The sequence below is a fragment of the Vanellus vanellus genome, assembly GCF_965231255.1.
Source record: "Vanellus vanellus genome assembly, chromosome: 14".
In the NCBI taxonomy this organism is placed as follows: domain Eukaryota; kingdom Metazoa; phylum Chordata; class Aves; order Charadriiformes; family Charadriidae; genus Vanellus; species Vanellus vanellus.
In genome coordinates this window covers 20,058,584-20,081,848 of record NC_138919.1, presented here as the reverse complement: position 1 = coordinate 20,081,848, position 23,265 = coordinate 20,058,584, and the positions used below count along the sequence as shown (strand labels likewise).

Below are 23,265 nucleotides of genomic sequence, written 5' to 3'. Positions count from 1 at the left end.
AGGAATAGAGGTGAATGGAACTTTGTAAATGAAACTTGGTAGAAGTTACGACAAAATTTTAAATTACATCTGACTGGCTTAGTGTAAAACTGATTCTCCTCTTCCATCCATCCTAAGCCACCTCCCATACCCTCATACCTCCTCCGATGTTTTGGGGTATGAAAACAAACCATGTAGTAGTAATCATGACCTGTACTTCTCTCTTCCAGTTTCTAATAACCATTAGAAAACCGTGAATTAAAACAAAACCTATTAGGATTGGTCTTCCGTAATCTTTTTAAAACCCACATATAGATATCTCCTTTTTGGTTTTCTCTGTGATTCCCAAGGTAAGAAGTCAAGCTGTCATCCCTGCTTATTACATAGGAACATGCCTTTATTTATTTAGTGGTTTTATTTATGATGCATTTGTATTCCTTCCCTTCAAATACTGCATAAACTGTCCCCTTTTCTAACAAGACCCAAGAGCTGATAAAGGGCATGTTCATTATTGCTATTAGAAGTTGCTTTGTTTCTTCCTGGTATTCCACCCTGATTTGGCAATGCCGTCTCACCGTTATCATTTCATTTGACCTGTAAATCAGTGTAGCATGCAAAGCAACCATGAATACAAAGTAAACAAGAAAAACATAACTTGAAGAGCATTTTATATGACACATTCCAAGTCTGTGCTTTGAAGTATTCATGTGCTTTATTCCTCCCATGAGGAAACGGTGAAATATGCAGAATTGTAACACAAATAAATACACAAAGACGCAAGAAAAAGGAAGGAATAGAGTGAGAATGTTTACGTATGCTAATGAAGAACTGAAGGATTAAAGAAGAATCTGATCTCTTAGCTTTGCAGCTAGCTCTCTCAAGAATATAGTAGATGACAGGAGCTGAGAAAAAAAAAAGTAGTGTAATCTCTACTAAATGTATATTAGTAACTTTTTCCTGTTGTTATATTATACAGAAATGTATAGTTGCATTGCTATACAGGAAAAAATGTCTTTACAAAAGACAAGCTATTGAAATGTATAGTGATGAATGCTTAATATCTTTGCCTAACAAAAAATCAGCAGGAGCATACTGCCCAAATGATCTTAACTTAGCCCTAGCATACAGTTGTTCTTTTGCTGTATTAGGCAGCCTTTTGTCTCATAACAGGAATAAGGATCTGCATCTTCTTTTCCCTTCTGGCATGGACATACAGCGTGACATCGGTAAGTTGCTTTGCCTCTGTATCTTACTTTCCTAACTTAGCAAGGAATGTGAAGAATGTTGTATTATCATCAAGTATTTAATATTGCATTTGAATGATGCATACTTTCGGTATTAAGTTACATCTGTTGTTGCATTAATAATGTGTTGGGAAACTTTTTTAAGCACGACTTCATTCCTCAGAAATATTTGATATGTTTAGCATTTGATTAGATGAAAAAGAAATATTCTTAAGTTTCATTTCCCAAATTCAGATCCCATGATTTCTCTTTTTGAAGCAAAAAATTCTAAGCACAGCAAGGTATGATGTTTAGAGGAGAGTTCTGTTATTTTCCTCTTTTCCATTAACATTGCAAGACCTTCTGATTTGAATGTTTTTTAACATTTTCTGTCAGCTCTCACTTAAAACATGAATACCTCGCCATTGTCACTTCACTTCTCTCAGTTCTCTGTTGTTTTAGAGACAGTCCTTGCTATCAGGATGATTGGTTTTGTAGTCACAAAGTGCTAAGTACCTTTAGTCAAAAGTACTTACACCCTACACCTGTCCAGACTTCTTTGGGGTTGCAGAGAGGATCAGCAATTTGGTACGCTGGCTAACGAGTCTTGCCACTCTGAGTTCATATAATTGTGTCAGTACGTATGACTGAGCATCTGGATGTGAACAAGTGCACAAGGGGGTGTCCAAACACGCGATGAGCTTGGACAACTCTACTAACTTAGGACTCACATACAGAATTTTTAGTAAGTTAGATGAAGAGAGGATATTTTTATGCTGCAGTTATTTCAGCAAAATCCTATCCTTGAAATAGCTTTAAGAGAGTTTAGTCTCTTAATCTTTTCTGCTATTCTTCTGCCTTTGGGCACTGCAGAGCATCCCGTCCTGCCTATGACTCAGGGCAAACATCCGGCTGTCATTTTAACCCAGACCTCTGTTTAGCTCTTCATGCTTTGGTTACGTCTCTGTAAAGGCTCCTTTCTGCACAGCGTCTTCCACACAATTAAAAACCTTCACTCAGGTTCCTGTTACCTCACAGCTGGAGCATTGCTCCTGTTCTGTGGCCTGAAGATGCAGACCTATGAAGTTAATGGGACCTGCTGAACGGAAGGGGCAAAGCCCCAGTCTCCGCACGTTTGTCTCCTGGGCCACCTCTCTGTGGTCCAGTACCTGACACTGATGCCCACAGGGGAGGAGAGTGTTCCTTTGTAGACTGGAGACATGTAGTATCTCATCTGTTTTATGCCCTGAGTGCTACTTGTGCCATTCAGATTTATCAGTGGATCTAGCTGCGTCTGATTTGAAATCAGCTTGTGTAAGCTTACTAGATGCCTGTATGAAACAGTGTGATTACATTTCAACATTGTTTTACAGTCTGGGTGTGAGTAACATTTTTATGTTACATAGCCAACGTAGCATTTCAGAAATGTGGACCTTCTCCATGTAAATAAACAGGCAAACTCTCCGACACCTTGCTGCTGTGTTTTATGCAGTCATCTCCTAGAAGTACTGGATGTTTCATTTCTGTGTGCCTACATGAACTGTGAGTGGTTACAGGAGGGAACGTAGAAAAGGGTAGTGTCCAGTTGTGATTCAAGACCAAAAGCAAGCTTAAATCTTATGCAGCAGTTCTGCTCATTGTAACTTTAGCTTCTGTTTCTTTCAAAAAGACTCAGCAGGATGCAGTGAATAAGATATGGCCACCCCTCTTCATTAAAGATAGGGGAATCTAGAAGCGTAACAGGACAGGTACAAAATACCCGTTCTGAAAACTCTTCTGAGGTGCCTCCTTATGGCCAAGGTGGAACCCAAAGCCAAGGTAAAATACCCTTTGTTGGTTCTCACTGGGCAACGAGGGGTTGGTATGCGACAAATAAGCTGACCAGCGGCTTTGACTTGTGTAGGAGTTCTGTAGTAGGCCAGGGATAGAAGAGCCACTCACTGTCTCGGATTAAATGGTAAAAGCTATCAGTGCTGTGGACAGCTCGAAACAGAAGTTGGTATTCTTGGGGGTTTTACTCTGAACTGTGTGTGTTGCTCACCTGGAAATCTCAGAAGTGCAGATTAGCTTGACAGGTTCAAAGACTCTAGTTCTAATGCAGACTGCAGGGACTGAAATACATATATATCATGCTAAAATGTATTTGCCTAGATGTCAGTTCGAGTTCTTGTCAGCACATGAACATTAAATTACATTTAAATGGCAAAGCCACCTATGAATTTGAGATATTTCTAACATGCCAACATTTAAAATTGTAGTAATTTATATTTAGATTTGGGAGTGTTTCTTTAGCATCTTAACTACTGCTTTGAGACCTAATTTTAGACACACCCATTTAAAAATGTTGGCTTTGATTTCTCATTGTTTAATTTGCAAAAGGATACGTGTTTTAAAAGTGCTTTAAAATCTTAGGATCAGAGAACTTCTATAATTATTAATCATTTAATTCATTATTCATTTTGAACGCATTATTTAATAGTGAATTACCTTTTCCTGTTCTGCTTTGTACCAGTTAGTTTGCTGCCTGTACTTCATTCATCTTGGAAGCCGGAGAACAACCCTTGTTAAGCCTCTTTGCAAATACATGATTGGGTTGGGGATGAAGATAGAAAAGTCAGGATGAAACTGCCAAATAAGATTTTTGTTTCTTCTCTTTCTCCAATTTTAGATGGAAAACTGTAGGTAGAAGGAGAAAGTATTTCCATTCACTCTGCTGCTAGATGAGATGTATCCTACTGAAGTTTCACACAACAGAAAGAGATTAACTTTTAAACATTAGTGTTAAGAATTTCTTTCCTGTTTTTCTTTAGTCAAGAACCCTTTTCTCTGTACTTTTTAAAAAGTGTGAGATATCTTTGTAATCTAGTACAATTTATCTACAGAACGATGGTATCAATAGCATATTTGTGTTGTCTAGTGTCTTCTCAATACTTTTAGCAGGTAACAGTAAGAGATACCATCCTATTTAGAAGGGTCTGATCTGGAGAAAATACCTCATTTTTTCCTGAAAAAGAACATAAATTATGTACAAATTAAGCCCTGCCCTTTTTTGGCTCCTAGCCCAGCCACCAGCTACAAAGGAGCAGGAACAGCAAAAGGGCCTGAGCACACGCGAACATCTGTTTGTCTGAGAATACCGGATGCCCTCGTGTTACTAATTGTCCAGCCAAGAGAAGTCTCACCAGATTACTTGGACAGGAAGGACTGGGAGAACACTGACATCCAGGATTCTACCAAGGGTACTTACTACTTCTTTAGCTATTTTTAAAAGCCTGAAATGTTTGACTCTAACTTTTTAAGGGAAGTGATTTCTGCATTTCTAATATTTGAAATGACAGGAGGGGAGCTAAGAGCAGTTCATGCTGTGTGCACTGCATAAGATATAACTATGCCCATCATGCAGAATGCATCGATAAATCAGAATAGCTCCTATAAATTTAGAGAAACAGGGAACTCACTGATTCTGGAAATAAATATTTTCTTACAGGAATTTCTTTACAGTCAAAATTTGATAATGATTTTCTAATTCCATGAAGCAGATTAATATATTAATGCCATTAGTGCTTTTTAAGAGAGAGATTTCTAGCAAAATCTTCAAACTTTTTGATACAAACTTCAGCTTACTTAGAATATAAGGAGATACAAATGACAAGTATTCAAAGTCAAGTATGTCAAATGACAAGTATTCATTTTTCAAATATGTCTTTTTATGGCATATGTGACAAGCTTGACCTTAGTGCTCCTTACAGTGTATAAAAAGGTGCTTTTTCACAGAAGTCAAGGTGAAAGAATTTTATATGGCTTAAAACTACTGTGTAGCATAGTCTAGAGATAAGAAGCTTATATTTTCCACTGTGTTATGGCACTCAGATCATTGAATTTAGTGAGCTGATATTGGTGTTAAAACGGTATAACAGCATGGAGAATCTGGTACTTCGCTGTACCTGAAATCTAAAAAACAATGCATAAAATAATTTTTTATAATTTTGTTTGTGATATTTTTCTTAACTAGGCAATAGCAAAAGTAGCCTGTAACTTTGTGTACTGTGGGCTGCGTTTTCTGTTGCTTTTCTCGTATTTTTTGTCACCCTGGAAGTGATGCAGCTGCCAGTTACCAATCAGCCCAGTTTCTGCATAATCTCTGCTCAACCCTGGTGTAAATGACTGAGAGTAAACTATGCTGAACTGTCTATGCCCAGACAGTGGAAGATGATGTACTCTTATGTGTGGGGATATTGCTATGAGGACCCACTCCAACTATGAGAAAGCCATAATAATCTGAAGGAATTGGGTCTATATTCCTATATTAGACTAGCAGGCACCCAGTTGGGGTCCCACTTTACAGTGACTTGATTCAGATGTATTTATTCTGGATTTCTATTTGGGGACATAAGAGCTTAGATCCTAATGTGCAAATGCCGTGCAAGGAGTCAGGACAATAGGGGCTGTCTGTGTGGGCAAATTGACTAATTTCTTGGAGTACATTGTGAACCGGAATAGCAGTCATTTTAATTGCAGAATATGAGTGAATTTCTAAAGAAAAGTGATTGTTGTAGAATAAAGTCATTTGTAATACAGAACAAAGTGTACAGATGGGTACCTCCTGTGGAATTGCTTATCACAGAATGATATTCTAATCAGGTTTTCCAGGTGGATGAACCCACAGGGCAGATGGCTTATCCTTTCTGTTCCTTGTCAGTTTAGCTGTATATGAATGCCCTAATGAGGACAACATAGAGAAAACTTAGTAAACACTGGACAGAAAACTAGATGTATTTAGTGCATAACCGGAAGAGTCTTAAATGGTAGCAAATTTTTATCATTACTGAAGAACTGTGACCCAAATGTGAAATAAAGTGGATTTTAAAAGTGGAATCAATCCTTTCTTATATTCCTTATCTATTTTTTTTCCTGACTAGTAGGCTAACATCTAATTGGCATTAACATATCAGAAGTTAGTGAGTTTTCAGGGATAAAATGTTTGATACACCAAGCATTAAAAAATGTGATGTACTTGTTAAGTTTAGGTAATTATAATGTCTATAAAATCCTGTAATTTCTCATCATTTCTAGATAATATGCAACTTGTGGGTATAAGGAAAAAAACCAAAATCTTGGAATATAGAAGTATTCAGACTCGTTACTCATTGTACATAGAAACCCATCACTAAAATTATGAATTTATACATTTAAAACATGATAAGAACAAAAATCTATACATAAAAATAGTATAGTCACGAAAGGAGTATTGTAACATGAAATTTAATGAAATTACCCAAATCTCAAGAGTATTATGCAGGAATTTTCAAGAGATCTTCTATCTTGTAGTCGTGATGCAAGAAGGATCTACAGAAGAGCTCCACAGCAGCCAACCACGTGAGAGCAAACTAAATGAGCATGCTGGATCACTGGTTAACGGAAGCAGAAGGACAATGGTGACAGGAGGTGGAGGCTACCTGGGATATAATCTAGGATGTGCCCTTGTCAGGTCAGGAATTGCTGTTGTTCTATTTGATGTACGGAAACCTAAATGGGAAATTCCAAATGGAGCAGATTTTTTCAAGGTATGTTGAAATTACATATTTAACAGCAGTGAAATAAAGTTGTACTGGTTTTGTGCACATTAGCAAGGCTTCCTCTTAAGGATTTTTGATAAAAGTGTTTACTGAAAAACCTTCAAGAACAATAAGGAGTCATTGTAAAAGGTCCTCAAATGCATAAATAACTGATTAAGAGGTAGCAAACAGGAGTCCAAGTGGTCAGTTCTCTCAGTGTTACTAGTGAAGTTTTGAAGAGTTCTGTGTTGGGAGGTGCCATTCAACACATTTGTAGCTCACCTAGGTGAAAGGAGTGAACAATGAAGTGACAAAGCTTACTGCTCAGGAAAATTATTTTGAGTAAAAAGGTGAGAGAAAGGCAGGGCAATAAAAGTGATCACAAATGTAGAATCACTGCCATGCAGAGAATGATTGAGGAAATGTGGACTTTCCAGTCTGGAAAAGAGATTACTTGGGAGCAGGAGAGCTCTACAAACTCTGAGTGGCATGGAGATGGACAAGGATTGACCAGTCACTGTCCTTTCCAGTACAAGAAGGAAGGGCCATCAGGTGAAATGAGGAGTTGTAAGCTCAATACAAACAAAAAGAAGTTCGTTTTTCCTGCAGTGGGTAAAAGGCATGTACAAAGCCTTGCCAAAAATTTACTTCCACTGGAGATTACTAAATAGGTAAGCTAAATTAGGCTCAAGAAATCTTCTGAAGGAATACACTTGGAGACTGGAAGAATATTCTGGAGGAAAGTGTCACATATGCTTTCCCTGTTCCTGCTTTTCCCAGGGCACCCATTTATGAGCACTGATTCCTTTTGATTCATAACCATTCAATACATTTATTATGTCTGCAAAAGAGGGGGAACAAGAGGGACCTCAAATATTTAACGGCTCACAGCCATCTGTGGAGGACAGCATCCCCCACTACTGCCTGATGTGGGGAGCACCAGCTCCACACAGCTGTGTCATCCACTCAGCTTTGGGTTCTGGGTGCGCATGGGGCACTAGCAGTGTGTGCATGCTCCTGCCATCTTTCACAAGTTCCAGCTAGACGCAGGGTATCATTCAGCTGATCTTGTCTAAGAACTCTTCAACACCACCAACAGAACTTGAAGGTTGATGGCAAAGCTGAAAGTGATCACAGGCTCTTTGTCCCAGGGACTGTTGAGGTGATCATAGAATCATAGAATGGTTTAGATTGGAAAGGACCTTGCAGATCATCTAGTTCCAACCCCTCTGCCACAGGCAGGGACACCTCCCACCAGACCAGGTTGCTCAAGGCCATGTCCAGCCTGGCCTTGAACACCTCCAGGGATGGGGCCTCAACAGCCTCTCTGGGCAACCTGTTCCAGTGCCGCACCACCCTCACAGGGAAAAACTTCTTCCTAATGTTCAATCTGAACCTGCCCTCTTCCAATTTAAAGCCATTCCCCCTTGTCCTATCGCTACATGCCCGAGTAAAAAGTCCTGCTCCAGCTCTCCTGTAGGCCCCCTTTAGGTACTGGAAGGCTGCAATAAGATCTCCCCGGAGCCTTCTCTTCTCCAGGCTGAACAGCTCCAACTCTTTCAGCCTCTCCTCATAGGAGAGGCGCTCCAGCCCTCGGATCATCCTCGTGGCTCTCCTCTGGACCTGCTCCAGCAGGTCCATGTCCTTCTTATGTTGGGGACTCCAGAGCTGGACACAGTACATGTGATGCCATGTTTTCTCCTTCAAACTACATCACGGTGTGGGACAGGCAGTAAGGGGGGCAAAGGGGATGCACGACACTGCTCTGCATGGATGTGGAGTGGGCAGAATACCGAGCTAAACAGACGTTTGGTCTGACCCATGGTGGTTGTTTTATTGTTCAATTTCATAAACAGCCTTGACAGAATATGGGAGAGAGAAAGTATTATTGAGGAACCATTCAAAAGATATGCTTGATTTGTTAATGATATAAATTCACATAATTTGATCTAAGTTGGTGGACTGATGGCAATTTACATCTTTTAAAGGAGTCTTAAGAGATCTGACAAATGATCTTCTGAGAACAGTTTTTCTATAATTCAATTTGAAAGAATAAATACTATGAAGTATAGGTGAATTACCTAGAAAACGGAACTACGGAGTCCTAGTAAATAAAGTAATAAGCTACTTCAGAGATCTCAGCCTTGATCAGGGAGTTGGAGATTGCTAATATTGTTTATGCTGATTAGCTATTTTAGCATTTGATTGGAGGTAGGAAGTGTAAGTCAGCCATATTTGTGAAATGCTCTGACAATCTCAGAAGAAAAAAGTTGAGAGTTAGACCGATTAGATTCTCTTAATATTACCTCCAGCCATTTGTTTTGTGATTATTCTATCCATTTCATTACAGTAAATTAAATAATCTCAAATATTTTGAAATCTCATAATTCTGAAAAGAAGGGTGTTATATTTTTATTGACATCTGTGTATGTGTATGTGGAGTGTTATTCATATAGTATTGCCCGATATACAAAAATGCAATATAATATTTGAAGCACAGCATAGCATTTGATACTAGATATAGTGTCTGTGTATTTAATATAGTACAGTGTTCAGTACTATATAGCGTTCCATATAATGTGATGATAATACACTAATGTATACTAACACAATTTTAAATGCATAGAGCGTTGTCGTGGTTTGGGCCAGACTGGCCCAAAGAAAGCGTGTACGCTTTTGTTTTAATCTTGTACAAAACTGTAATTAAATGTATCATTCAGTGCACCTAAAGTAAACCTTAGATGGGCAAAGAGACATTGGTCCAGATTGCGCAAGTTGGATCTCAAGTGCTAACAGAAAAGGGGTTCTCTTATTTGGTGATTCCATGGCAAACAGCTGAACCCTTCCTGCTGTAATTCTCCAACCCTCAAGAATATGCTGCTCCCATTCAAGTCAAACAAGTTTTGCCAACCTGCTGGCTGAAGGACTAAGTGTGAAAACATGCATTATAATTGAAGCTAACAAGAACCGTATTTGTTTTGCAAGAAAATACTAACAAAATTCTTAGTCATGGATTTTTCTCCACATTTATAATGTTTTATTTAATGCTAGTTAAGTATTGTGAAAAATAGATCAGAATGACTTTAGATTTTCATTAATAGCTATAGTTAATACTAATTCTGTAGAGAATGTAATGAGCTCCATTAGTCAAAAAACTATTCTTTTCTCATTTTACAGGGTGACGTGAGGGATTATGATGCAGTGTTCAAAGCATGTGAAGGAGTTGACTGTGTTTTTCATATGGCTGCATGTGGAATGTCAGGATTAGAACAAGCAAGTACAATTTTCCTAACGTTTTCTTTCTTTATTCTTGTGGAAGCAAAAATTTGTCTGCGTATAGCAAAGAATGTAATGATATAATATTTATGTCAGACAGAAGTTAGTTATAAAGACCAGGTCATCCATACAGGCAACAAGGGATGTATTCCTTAAATAATAAATATCAAAGCATGAAACTAATGTATTACAAAAAATACTCTAGAATCTCAGCTAAGAAGGCATATCCTTTTTCTCTAATATGAAGTGTGACAATATTGTTCTAGAATTAACGTTGATTGGTTTTCTTCTTGTGAACTCATAGTCATGAGGATACAGGTTAGCAACTCCACATAGCTATGCTAAATAACAGTGATATTCACAGAGGGCGTTATCAAAAAAGTCGTGAAACTACTAGTTTCTTTCTAGCAACAGGACAGATTGCCACTGGAACAAGAATTTGTGAAACTGTTTAGGGAGCATAAGCCTGCTTATAAAGCCCGTTTCTATATCGTGGATTATCTGGGGTGTGACAAAAAAATGAAGCATTATCATTTCCTTTCAGATGCATTTTATCTTTCGTTTTTCAACTTTATTTATTCATACACTGAACAAGAAAATAAAAATGAGAACTGCTAGGAATGACTCTATGTCAGACGGACAGAGAAGTAACACATACATCACAAAAAGGACACAGCTGTTCTAGATCTGGCAATTGTAACAATTGTATTGTGAATGTGACTTATCCAATTAATTAGATGTTGTGCAAACTCTATTTCTAGCTTCAAAAGAAAGACCAGATTGAATCCATCAATGTTGGAGGCACAAAAATAATAATTGATGGTATGTACCTGGATGTTCTTTCTTTGTGTCTGATCCAAACCATGAATTAAAAAAACTTCTAATTGGATGTTTCCTGTGTTGCTTTGGCAGTAAAACGAGGCTCTTCTCTCCCTGCTTTGAGTGTGATGCAAAGCTAGCTGTGCAGGTCCCATTAAAACTGGTGGGAGATTTGCCACTGGTTTGAATTGGGGATAGGTTCATCATTCCTGGACTTCATTCCTTGGCAGACCAACTTAAACTCTCCTCCATATACGGGTTATTTTTTCTCTTTACTCTGTGTAATGGAGAAGTATTATCCTCTTTCCTTATAGAAATAACGTGAGAGAGATAATGACACACTCTTTGTTGTGTTGTAAACATTTGGTAACAGGAGCCATAGGTGTGCTAAGTATATTTAGCGATTATCATCTTAATATAGAAAAACTTCTATCCTTTCTGATCATCTATCTAAAGGGGATCCCTTTTTATTACATAATGATTTTAACTACTGTTTCTGGAAAATGTAAGTAGATTTCTTGCTGTATAATCAATTCGAGAAAGAACATTTCAAAGTCTATTGTAAATACCAAAGCTCTTTGCTTTTCCCTCAAAAACCAAATGGGAAAAAAAAATCAAAAAGCAAAATGGCAAAAGCAGTTTTAATTTAGACCCATTTTCACACTGCCTGTAAATTACTACTGAAAAAATCAAGAATAATTAGAGTGAAATGGTAGGCAAGTAAAACTCTAAATGATTTAGAAGGAAGAAGTTGCCACATATTCCCTTCTCCTTACCCCAGCTTCTGAACCCACAAAAATATGTGATGTCAAATTTCCATATGCTCCCAGCAAAGCAACTGTCTTGGGAGCAGCAAGAACCTGTTGATCTACATTCTAATAATAGATTTTATTATTATTATTATTATTATTGTAGTTTGTTCCAAATATTTACAACATGGTAATTACATTCTTTATTTTCAAAATGAGCCAACTGGACTGACTGCTCTGTAGATTCTAAAAATTCCTGACTTTGAGTATGAATTCACTTAAACTTTAGAAGCATTGTTAAATCAAAAGGAAATTTATGTTACTCAAGTTTGCCATGACATATATGCAGCAGAATTCAGACATAATATCTTAACATCTGACTGGAATCCATAATTAAGACTTTGGTTTGTAAATAATATTAATTCCATTTGTATTTAAGGTACTACTGATTATACACTAACAGCATATGTTTCCTGCTACCATGTCATTTGTCACTTCTGAACAGATCGAGACAAATACAGTTTTGTCACACACCAGAGAGAGCGAGCACATTTTCTTACAGGACTTTACTTATCTACGCAGGCATCCATGAAACTGCGGTGCAAGCAGCAGTACTGCGTGCTGCTCACTGCTGAAATAAGGGCAAAAATAATGGACCACAGACAGGCTGCTCTCCGCAGTACTACCCCTACAGAAAGGAGCAGGGAGTTTTCAGTGCTGTTTGATCACGAGAAATGTTCTTACTTGTCTCCTTTTTATTCCGTTTGTAACATGAGCGTGTTTAAAGAAATGTTTCTGAAGTAAAGGAGGATTTTTTTTCCCCTGCCAAGACCACTCTCCACCATCTTTACCAAGTCTTGGGAAACGGGCGAGGTGCCTGAGGACTGGAGGAAAGCAAATGTCACTCCAGTCTTCAAAAAGGGCAAGAAGGAGGACCCGGGTAACTATAGACCGGTCAGCCTCACCTCCATCCCTGGGAAACTGATGGAACAGCTTATCCTTGGTGCCCTCTCAAGGCATATCAAGGATAAGAGGGTTATTAGGGGCAGTCAGCATGGCTTTTCCAAGGGGAAGTCATGCTTGACCAACCTCATAGCCTTTTATGAGGAAATAACGAAGTGGATGGATGATGGCAGAGCGGTAGATGTGGTCTACCTTGACTTCAGTAAAGCATTTGACACGGTCTCCCACAGCATCCTCATGGCTAAACTGAGGAAGTGTGGACTGGATGACCGGATAATTAGGTGGACTGCGAACTGGCTGAAGGAGAGAAGCCAGAGAGTCGTAGTCAATGGGGCAGAGTCCAGTTGGAGGCCGGTAACCAGTGGAGTGCCTCAAGGGTCGGTACTGGGGCCCATATTATTCAATATATTCATCAATGATTTAGATGAGGGAATTGAGTGTACTATCAGTAAGTTTGCTGATGACACTAAGCTAGGAGGAGTGGCTGACACGCCAGAGGGCTGTGCTGCCATCCAGAGAGACTTGGACAGGCTGGAGATTTGGGCAGGGAATAACTTAATGAAATACAACAAGGGAAAGTGTAGGGTCCTACATCTGGGCAGAAACAACCCCAGGTTCCAGTATAGGATGGGGAGCTACCTGTTAGAGAGCAGTGTAGAGGAAAGGGACCTGGGGGTCCTGGTGGACAGCAGGATGACCATGAGCCAGCACTGTGCCCTTGTGGCCAAGAAGGCCAATGGCATCCTGGGCTGTATTAGAAGGGGGGTGGTTAGCAGATCGAGAGAGGTCCTCCTTCCCCTCTACTCTGCCCTGGTGAGACCGCATCTGGAATATTGTGTCCAGTTCTGGGCCCCTCAGTTCAAGAAGGACAGAGAGCTGCTGGAGAGAGTCCAGCGTAGGGCAACTAAGATGATTAAGGGAGTGGAGCATCTCCCTTATGAGGAAAGACTGAGGGAGCTGGGTCTCTTTAGTTTGGAGAAGAGGAGACTGAGGGGTGATCTTATTAGCGTTTATAAATATATAAAGGGGGAATGTCATGAGGATGGAGCCAGGCTCTTCTCAGTGGCGACCAGTGATAGGACAAGGGGTAATGGATTCAAGCTGGAACACAAGAGGTTCCACTTAAATTTGAGAAGAAACTTCTTCTCTGTGAGGGTGACAGAGCACTGGAACAGGCTGCCCAGGGAGGTTGTGGAGTCTCCTTCTCTGGAGACATTCAAAACTCGCCTGGACGCCTTCCTGTGCAACCTCATCTAGGTGTTCCTGCTCCGACAGGGGGATTGGACTAGATGATCTTTTGAGGTCCCTTCCAATCCCTAGCATACTGTGATACTGTGATAATTCCTCTATCCAGCTGATGATCTGGTAGTTGCGGGTACCTAATCATAAAACATTTGGTGACCACAATATGTAATACTCACATAGCGGATACTTGGGATGAAAAATTCTGGCTGAATGAAAGATTATATTATATTAAATAAGTTAATGTTAAAATAGTACTTTTTCTATAAGTGTAACGTTTGTTTTCAAAAAGAGAAGCTGCCAGTTGTTTCTCACTCTTTTTTTTTGTTTTAAAATAATTTATTTTGCATACCATTGTAGTCTGCAAACAAAGAAATATCCCTAGACTGATATATACCAGTACAGTGAACGTGGTATTTGGAGGGAATCCTATTGAAGAAGGAGATGAAGAAACCGTGCCATATTTTCCACTGGAAAAGGTACTTTGTTCATGTGATGGCCTGGCATTTACTGTGCTCTAAAGAATACATTATGTGAAGGCTGTTCTGAGGGCAGAAGCTGTTTTACTACCGATCACATCAAATTGCATGAAATTATTTTTCATTGATAAAAATTGACCCGTGATCAGTGAAGAAATACTCAAGTCATAGTGGCTTTAATCTGCTATAACTAGACAGACGTGAGACGGTAAAATACCTAAAAATGACTAAGAAAAGTGGAATGTGACACGTAACAAGAATATTTTAAGAGGAAGGGCTTTCAGGGGACCATCTACTATGTAAATACTGGATATTATGTCCCCTGTGAGCCTTTTCATTGAAGAATGCTGTTAAATACCAAATTCTACATCTTTATCACACACGTTTTTGCTTCCTTGATGTTCCCAAGCCCTGCTTTCTTGCCGTGGGCCAGGCGGTGGTTACAGTCACCTCAGGGCTCTCTGAAATACCATTTCCTTCTTTACTGTGATCGTTTAGGAAATATTTTCTAGCTGAAATCTGAAGCCCAATGTGTTCTGGCCACTCTTCCTATTTGTTCTTTCCTGCTCCCAGCACACTGCCTGCAGTTAAAAGCTGTAATTTGAGAATGTACATCCTGTGTCCAGGATTCCTAAGTAGCACTGACTATGACTCTGTTGGTGGTGCCTCCTGAGATGTCAGTTTGTGCACAGCACCTCAGACTTCTGAGAAAGCATTTCAGGAATTTGCAATTAGTAGCATGTGTCTGAGCCCCTAATCATATGCTTTCTCTAATGGTGATCATGTAATAGCAAGCAGCAGAGGTAAGTGAGGCATGGAGGGAGGTGGGGCAGGTGGATGAAGCCACCTGACAGAGGAAAAAATTTCCATGGTGGGATTTTTAGGTGTATTTTTCAATATAAAGTACGGCATTACAAAATTCAAAAGATACATAAATAGCCTTCTGTGGGTGATTAACACTAAACCAGCATGTGCTAACTGTGTCCAGAATCCTATTGTTTAAATACACTTGGGTGCAATTTTTAAAGTTAATAGTAAAAGATACAGTTGGGAGAGAATTTATTTATAACTTCCCAAATATCTTCAATAAGAAATGGAAACATTTTTAGGAAAGTCTGCTTTTTTTAATTTAATATTTAACTTACTGTTTTAAAAAACTTTTTCCAATTCAAATTTGATGTTTTTTCAAAATAAAATTATCTGACCCACCAGAACATTTGTCTTGATATAAATTCAGTACATCCAGCACAAAAAGTGAGTTAAGTAAATACTAGTGGACCTAAATTTGCTCTGAAGCTAAACTTCTGCAACTAAAATGTAAATCCGATAGGTTTCTTTGGCATAAACAAAGTATATTTTTGCTATGTCTTGTTGTTATTTCTAGTTTGGTTTTACTCAGCTGATGTCTACAAGCTGGCTAGATTAAAAAGTTATCAGATATAAACAGTAAGTTTGCCTTTACAGATGCAATAATGTGATTAAAATGTTGATCATGTTCTGCCTTTCTTTATAGCAATTTAATCATTATTCTAGAACAAAGGCAATTGCAGACCGAATGGTTCTTGCTGCTAATGGAACTTTACTCGAAGGTACATATAAAACGTGCGGGGTTTTCCTATCATTAGTAGTGCTAATGGTTATTCCATTCTCTGGTTACTCATTTATCAATAAATAGTATACTTTAACTGAAATAAGGATTTATTTTGTTTGTTTCTACTCCTCCCTTTTGTGGATTATTAATTTTTTTTATGTGTATAGCCAGACAGAGATGGGATTATGTGCAAACAATAGATGGGAGAATTCAGAAAATTTAACCTTCTTCAAATGAGCTTAAAAGTTTACCAGTTTTACAATAGATACAGTATTTGTGCTTTTATTCCCCATTCAGTCTATCATTTCGAGATTCTCTGATAATACCAATCTCTAAGCACTGTCCGATAGGTCATTCTCATAATCCCCAAAGTCTTGCAGGTGTCTGGCTAGAATAATCGCGGTTTCTTAAACAGATTGGCAATATCACGGTCACGTTGACTTCTAAAGTCACACATGCATGAATAGCTGTGGCTAAAAATCTAGCTGTAAATGGCAAGGGAAATATTTATCTTTGTTTTTACATACATATTTTGCTATTCCTACTGATTTCTCTGAACTGAAAAGTTGGCAAACATAAATTAGGTGGGGATTAAATTTTAGCATCCTTGGTTAACTACTGACCAAATGCCTACCACCTGTTACACTTGCTAACATAAAAGGTATAATTGTGCTTATTCTAAGGAGGTAGAGGAGTCTGCTTACTGATTCACACGTAGAGCCTAAAGTATTCATTTTGATTTAAAATGTTCTAATTCATTTGAAAGCCTCTGTTTAAGAGACCTCTTCTATTCCTCTGTGATGCCATTGAGCTGCAAGCAAGCAAGGTGTCAAAATATAGCAAATTGAATTATCTTCTTCCAGTATTGCATGTGTCTACAATGCTGGACAAATATGTATGTTATAAACTTATATCTATAACAAATATCAAAATCAAGTAGGTGGCATATCTGTAGGAAAATTTGATTTGTCCTGGCCCTGTTCAAGCACTTCTACGGTGAGAAGGATTCAGTTTTTCAGGCTGCTAAGTTAGGGTCTTTCATTATTTGGCGTACAAGTATCTAAAGGGTGGGTTGAAGGAGGATGGAGCCAGGCTCTTTTCAATGGTTCCCAGGGACAGGACGAGGGGCAATGGGCACAAGTTAGAACACAGGAAGTTCCGTTCAAATACACGGAAACACTTCTTTACGGTGAGGGTGACAGAGCACTGGAACAGGCTGCCCAGGGAGGTTGTGGAGTCCCCTTCCCTGGAGATTTTCAAGACCCGCCTGGATGCAGTCCTGAGTGATGTGCTCTGGGCAATCCTGCTTTAGCAGGGGAGTTGGACTAGATGATCTCTAGAGGTACCTTCCAACTCTGATAATTCTGTGATTCTGTGATTACTATTGCTTTCGATTTTATACAGAAATGAAAACAAGAGACTAGAAAGTTGAATCACATAGAATGGTCAGACTGATCTGTTATTTTCACAATGTAAAACTCAGACAATGTATGTCAGCCTTACCAAAGCTACCTGAAAATCACATGTTGTTCTCTCTCCAAGGAGGTGATAAGCTCCATACTTGCGTGCTTCGTCCACCAGGCATATATGGACCAGAAGAGCAGCGCCACCTGCCACGAGTAGCTGTATGTGTTATGTAGTCACCTCTGGAGGACACTACAAGTAGTTGTAAGGGCATAACACAAATGGAAGTATCTTGATTACAGTTCTTAACAATTCCTCCAGAAAGACTGTTGTGAAAGCGTGGTGACAGGTCATATGGTGCAAAGGTAACAAATAGCATGATATGAGCAGTGCAGAAACGGCAAGGACCAAGCTGCACTTTTAAGTCAAAAGAAAAAACTGCAAGGCTGAAATGCCACAGTAGAAGAACTAGGTTTGCATCCCTGATCCTTTAATGGAAATATTGCCTTTTAAATATGTACTTTCATTTCAGCCAAACACTATAATGTCACCATATTCTACCACTGCGTATCAGTGCAACACTCCTTGATGTATAAAACCACCAACTAGTTGTTTTTTTCTTGTCCTGTAATCGTACATAAATAGAGCAAATTCTAAGTACTCAGGCTGAGCCAAAATGAACATGTTATACTGCACAGTAAAGGAATAACACAGTTATTTCATGTTTTCTGTTTCTACAGGTAAATATCCAGCGGAGACTATTTAACTTCAAGTTTGGGAATCACAAAGTACGGATGAACTGGGTTCACATAGGAAATCTAGTACAAGCTCACTTACTAGCTGCTGAAGCTCTCACCTCTGAGAAGGGTTATGTAGCTGTAAGTAAACAATATAAACATTGTGTCCCAGTAGTTTTAGTTCTCAAATAAGTTTAATTTTTGATCTTTTGAGATCAAATGTTCTCCAAAAGGTCATATGCTAAGTTCTCAGAAATGGTATGTGTCTCCACAAGCATATGAACAGTCCAAATGCAAGTACATTCTGCTAATATTTTGATGCTGTTTTTTTTTTTTCTGTTTTGAAAATATATAATTTCCTGTTTGATTTGAGGAAACAGTATCTTTAAACAGGTTAATATATTCACCATCATACAAATATCTATATTCTGTTATTCTTTTGAAAATAGATTCTGATTCTAGATCATAGAATGGTTTAGGTTGGAAGGGACCTTAAAGCTCATCTAGTTCCACTCCCCTGCCCTGGGCAGGGACACCTCCCACCAGCCCAGGTTGCTCCAAGCCCCGTCCAACCTGGCCTTGAACACCTCCAGGGATGGGGCAGCCACAGCTTCTCGGGGCAACCTGCGCCAGGGGCTCACCACCCTCAGAGTGAGGAATTTCTTCCTGATGTCTCACCTAGATCTCCCCTCTTTCAGTGTAAAACCGTTCCCCCTCGTCCCACGGCTCCCCTCCCTGATCCAGAGTCCCTCCCCAGCTCTCCTGGAGCCCCTTTAGGCACTGGAAGGGGCTCTAAGGTCTCCCCGGAGCCTTCTCTTCTCCAGGCTGAACCCCCCCCCCCACTTCTCCCAGCCTGTCCTCCCAGCAGAGGGGCTCCAGCCCTCCCAGCATCTCCGGGGCCTCCTCTGGCCCCGCTCCAACAGGTCCATGTCCTTCCAATGTTGGGACCCCCCTAGCTGGAGGCAGTGCAGCAGAGGGGCACATTCCCCCCCCCTCACCCTGCTGGCAATGCTGCCAGGGATGCAGCCCAGGGTGCCGGTGGCTTTCGGGGCTGCCAGCACACATTGCCGGCTCATGGTGAGCTTCTCACCCACCAACACCCCCAAGTCCATCTCCTCGGGGCTGCTCTGCCCAGCCTGGATTTGTGCATGGGATTGCCCTGACCCAGGTGCAGGACCCTGCACTTGGCCTGGTTGAACTTCATGAGGTTTGCATGAGCCCACCTCTCAAGCCTGTTTAGATCCCTCTGGATGGCATCCCTTCCCTCCAGCGTGTCAACCGCTCCACACAGCTTGGTGTTGTTGGCAAACTTGCTGAGGGTGCACTCAGTCCCACTGTCCATGTCGTCAACAAAGATGTTAAACAGCACCACTCCCAGTAACAACCCCTGAGGAACACCACTTATCACTGGTTTCCACTTGGACATCGAGCCGTTGACCGCAACTCTTTGAGCGTGGCCATCCAGCCAATTCCTTATCCACTGAGTGGTCCACCAAGATGAATAACATAAAATTTAGTGCAACCATGCCATTCTATATATAGCATTTTTCTAATTGTTTTTCTCTGCTTCTTTAACAGAGCGGTCAGGCGTATTACATACATGATGGTGAAAACGTCATATTTTCTGAATGGATAGTCCCTTTAGTATGTATTGCACACATGTTTAGCTCTAATGCACCCTATGGACCATAATCATATCATTAACTAAAAGACCATACTAACTAAATGAAATTCAGCGCACATTAATTACTGAATTACTTAACATTAAAGTCAGTCCTGTTCTCCCTGCATTTCCCAAAGTTGCACTGGCTTTAAGGGAAGTTTTGGATATGCGTAACTGTGGCATTCGGCCCTTATTGTTTTGAGAGAATTTAGCCAAGAGGTATAGAACCTGCTACAGAACAGTAGCATTTCTGTAAAGCAAGCTCACAGTGCAGACCTTTTAATTTCTTTGTTGTGTCATCAACTGCAGCACAGAGGGAAGGCCTTTTAGAACTGTATCTTAAGAACTAAAAAGAGGCAACATTATGTTTTCATAAACATCAGGCTGGGATTTTAGGAATATGCTAAAGTTTTCCTTAGCAAACTTTCCTCTTGGCAACAGGAAACAACACAGGAAAGACTTTCAGGAAAATGACTGCAGTAGAATGATGGGTCTGTATCTAAATGTAGTTCAGTGTTCCAGTCTCGGTCACTCACCCCTTGGGAAGAGCGTTGTTTCCCCTTTACCATCCAATTGCATTTGAAGGGTGGGAGGTGGACACCAAAGAATGAGTAGTGGGTTTCTGTTGCATTTCTTACTACCATTATTGGTGGGTAGATTAACTGGAAAGTTTAGATACGTGTTTTATCAATATTCATTTTTCCATTTTCATGCTTCATTGTCACCCTGAATTTGATACAAATTCTCTGTTATTCTTTCCATCTATACCCCTTCTAGTTTGAAAAATTAGGCTACAGGAAACCCTGGATACATATTCCTGTTCTCCTGGTTCATACAGCAGGTAAAAATAATAAAATATATACTGAATAATTGCACTATTTTTTTTTAATTTGTTTTCTTCTTCCTATAAAGCTACGTAATGCTTTTATAAAATTCAGGGACCCAAACTGTAGGAATTATAGAGCTTAACGTTATTCTAATTAGCATAATAATTGTTTATGCCATTTGGCATTAATTATACCAAATAAACTTTAAAGGCTATTCATAAACTGAGTCCATCATGTACTTTATAAATTAAACACTGCCTTCTACCACCTTAATTGTATCCTCAGATGTCAGTAAGAATTACAGGATGTGCAATGTCAGTATTATCTCAGTTTATTGTTATCCAGCTGTGTCACTAAGTAACTTTCTGTTTCACAGCCACTGTGATGGAGTATCTGCACCTGATACTAAAGCCGGTTTTTAGCTTTACACCTTTCTTGACAAGGAATGAGGTAAATATATAAAAAGAGGGACTGTTTATATATTTCTGACCAAAATTCTCATGAGGTACGCGATACGCCCTTTGGATGCAGACGGGATTGTCTGTATTAGAGCTCTGTTTTCTGCTCAGGGCATAGTCCATTCAGGGCTTACACAGTCATTTTGTAGCCTGATTTTTCGATGCCATCCTGGCCGCACTGTATAAAATCATCATAAATTAAACCTCAGTTGAAGATTAGATGATCCAAACATCCTGTCACTGACATGAAGCTGGCAAAAAGGGGAAAACAGGTACTACATTGTCATTTCCAGCAAGCTGTCCTGTGCTGTGAAACTACTTCTTAAAGGAAGGTGGTCCAAGAGTACAGAGCAAAGGGCTTGGGTCAAAGTGGTATCAGTTGTCATAATACTGGGCTAGCCAATAATTAGAAAGTCCACTAAAAACAATTCTAAATTGGAATGAAAAGTCAATTTTGGGGGGGGGGGGGGAGGGGAACAAAAAACAAAAAACAAACCCAAAACACCACTTCCTGGACAAATTAATTTTGATCTAACTTAGAGTTTTTTTACAATGTTATGATTTACAAGCCAAAATGCTTTAACTAATCTATCATCTAGTCTCTTACTGTATTGTAGCATGGAACATAATAGGACGCTGAAGGGACTGCATGGACCTCATTAAGTTCTCCTGTAACTTTTCCGTTATTCCACAATTTATCTATGTTTTTTATAGTTACGTCTACATTAGTTCTACATCTGAAGCAGAAATCATTGAGACTATGCAACTGAAGCATTTCCACAGGTAGCATGTGTTCAGAGATGGAGGATAAAATTCTCCAAAAGTGTTTGTTTTCCACTCCTTAGATACACCTTTCTGCCAAGTTGAGAAGCCACACTTCTCCAATACATTCATCCAGTTCCATTGCACATTCCTCTGTACAGAAGAGCCAGGTTGAGGGAAGTGTGCTGATCTATCACATGGGATTTCTTAGTTCATTATCTCACATTCACAAGGGAGAAATCGGTGTCATAAACTCCTCCTGCACCCAGTCCACCAAGCTCTGGTGCTTTACCTCTCCGCTACATCAACCCATTTTGTTAGCTCTGGACAGCATCCGACTCCAAAATGTATATATTTTTGTGTGTCTACCTTTATTCATGTTTTTAATTCCATTGCAATATCACTGTTGACATATTTTCATCCAAGTTCTAGAAAATTAGATGTTAAAGTCACCTCTGTAATTGTTCTTTGGATTTTAGGTGTGGAATGTTACTGTAACTCACACTTTCCGAATAGACAAGGCACGAAATCAGCTTGGTTACAAACCAAAGAAATTCTCATTCGCGGATTCTGTGGATCATTATCTTAAAACAAGACCTACTTGCCAAGAAGATCACACATTCCTTAAAATGGTGTTTGCTTTTGGCATTTTGTTAAGTTTGATCATTCTTTCTTTCTTCTAAAATCAAATAACTACCCACCTGTTCCAGAAAACCTAATTTTGTTTATGAGTATTAATGATCTGGTCATAGTACCTTCCTCAGTCACTCTGGACTTTATTATTCTTACTGCTATGATGACCTCTCTCTGATCTCATTTAAAAACAAAACAAAAAAAAAACAAACCACAAAAGTGAAAACACAAGGCAAATCAGGAAATGTTCCCAAGGGAAAATGCAGCATCACACAGTCAAAGGAGTTCACCACTAATGGGTGCAGGAATAGTTTTAATGGATCATCAGTAATGGATTGCTTCATGCTGAGAATGATTTTCTAAAAACGGTAATTCAGGAGGGTAAGCAGTTGCAAGAAGAGGAACCATTGTAGGACTGCAGTGCTCTAACAAGTCCAGTAGCTCCAATGAAGAAAGGGTTGACTAAACAATTCCTCTGATGAAGCTGCTGCTACAGCTACTGTATGTTAGTATGAGGAATTATGAAGACCTGGGAAATAGTAAATAAAATATGGAAAGGTTTATAAGTAACAGCTGGTAAGAGGACTGGAAGTCATATTTATGTAAAATAGTTTTATTGTTCAAAAGCTTTGTAAAACTGTAATAACTTTATGTGTGTTTGTAAATCAAATAATATCCTTTCAATGCAATAATAAAGAATAACTGAACCAAATACTGGTTTTAAGGAGCCTGTGGGAAGGGGGAGGGAGGGCACATAAAACCTTGGAGTTCAGCAAGCTGCTGCTCCTACCTTGCCTTGTAAGCGCAGCCAAGTTACACCATCCGTAATCCTGTACCGGGGCTGGCACAGTGTTCATGCAGCAAATTGCCATTTCGGGGTGAGTGAGCAAGCCAAGCACTAAGAC

The 23,265-nt window shown here is 39.5% G+C and overlaps 1 protein-coding gene across 1 annotated transcript; it reads left to right on the top strand.

Moving 5' to 3' along the window:
• Positions 1–6,535: 6,535 nt before the first annotated feature.
• LOC309677888 (putative short-chain dehydrogenase/reductase family 42E member 2) lies at positions 6,536–22,410 on the top strand (the record flags this gene model as incomplete). Its single annotated transcript, XM_082490787.1, has 11 exons — positions 6,536–6,766; positions 9,935–10,030; positions 10,795–10,855; positions 14,167–14,285; positions 15,799–15,874; positions 17,419–17,501; positions 18,021–18,158; positions 19,596–19,661; positions 20,458–20,521; positions 20,884–20,957; positions 22,207–22,410. The coding sequence occupies 11 exons, from the start codon at positions 6,536–6,538 to the stop codon at positions 22,408–22,410; spliced, it is 1,212 nt and encodes a 403-aa protein (XP_082346913.1).
• Between the last annotated feature and the right edge of the window lie 855 nt (positions 22,411–23,265).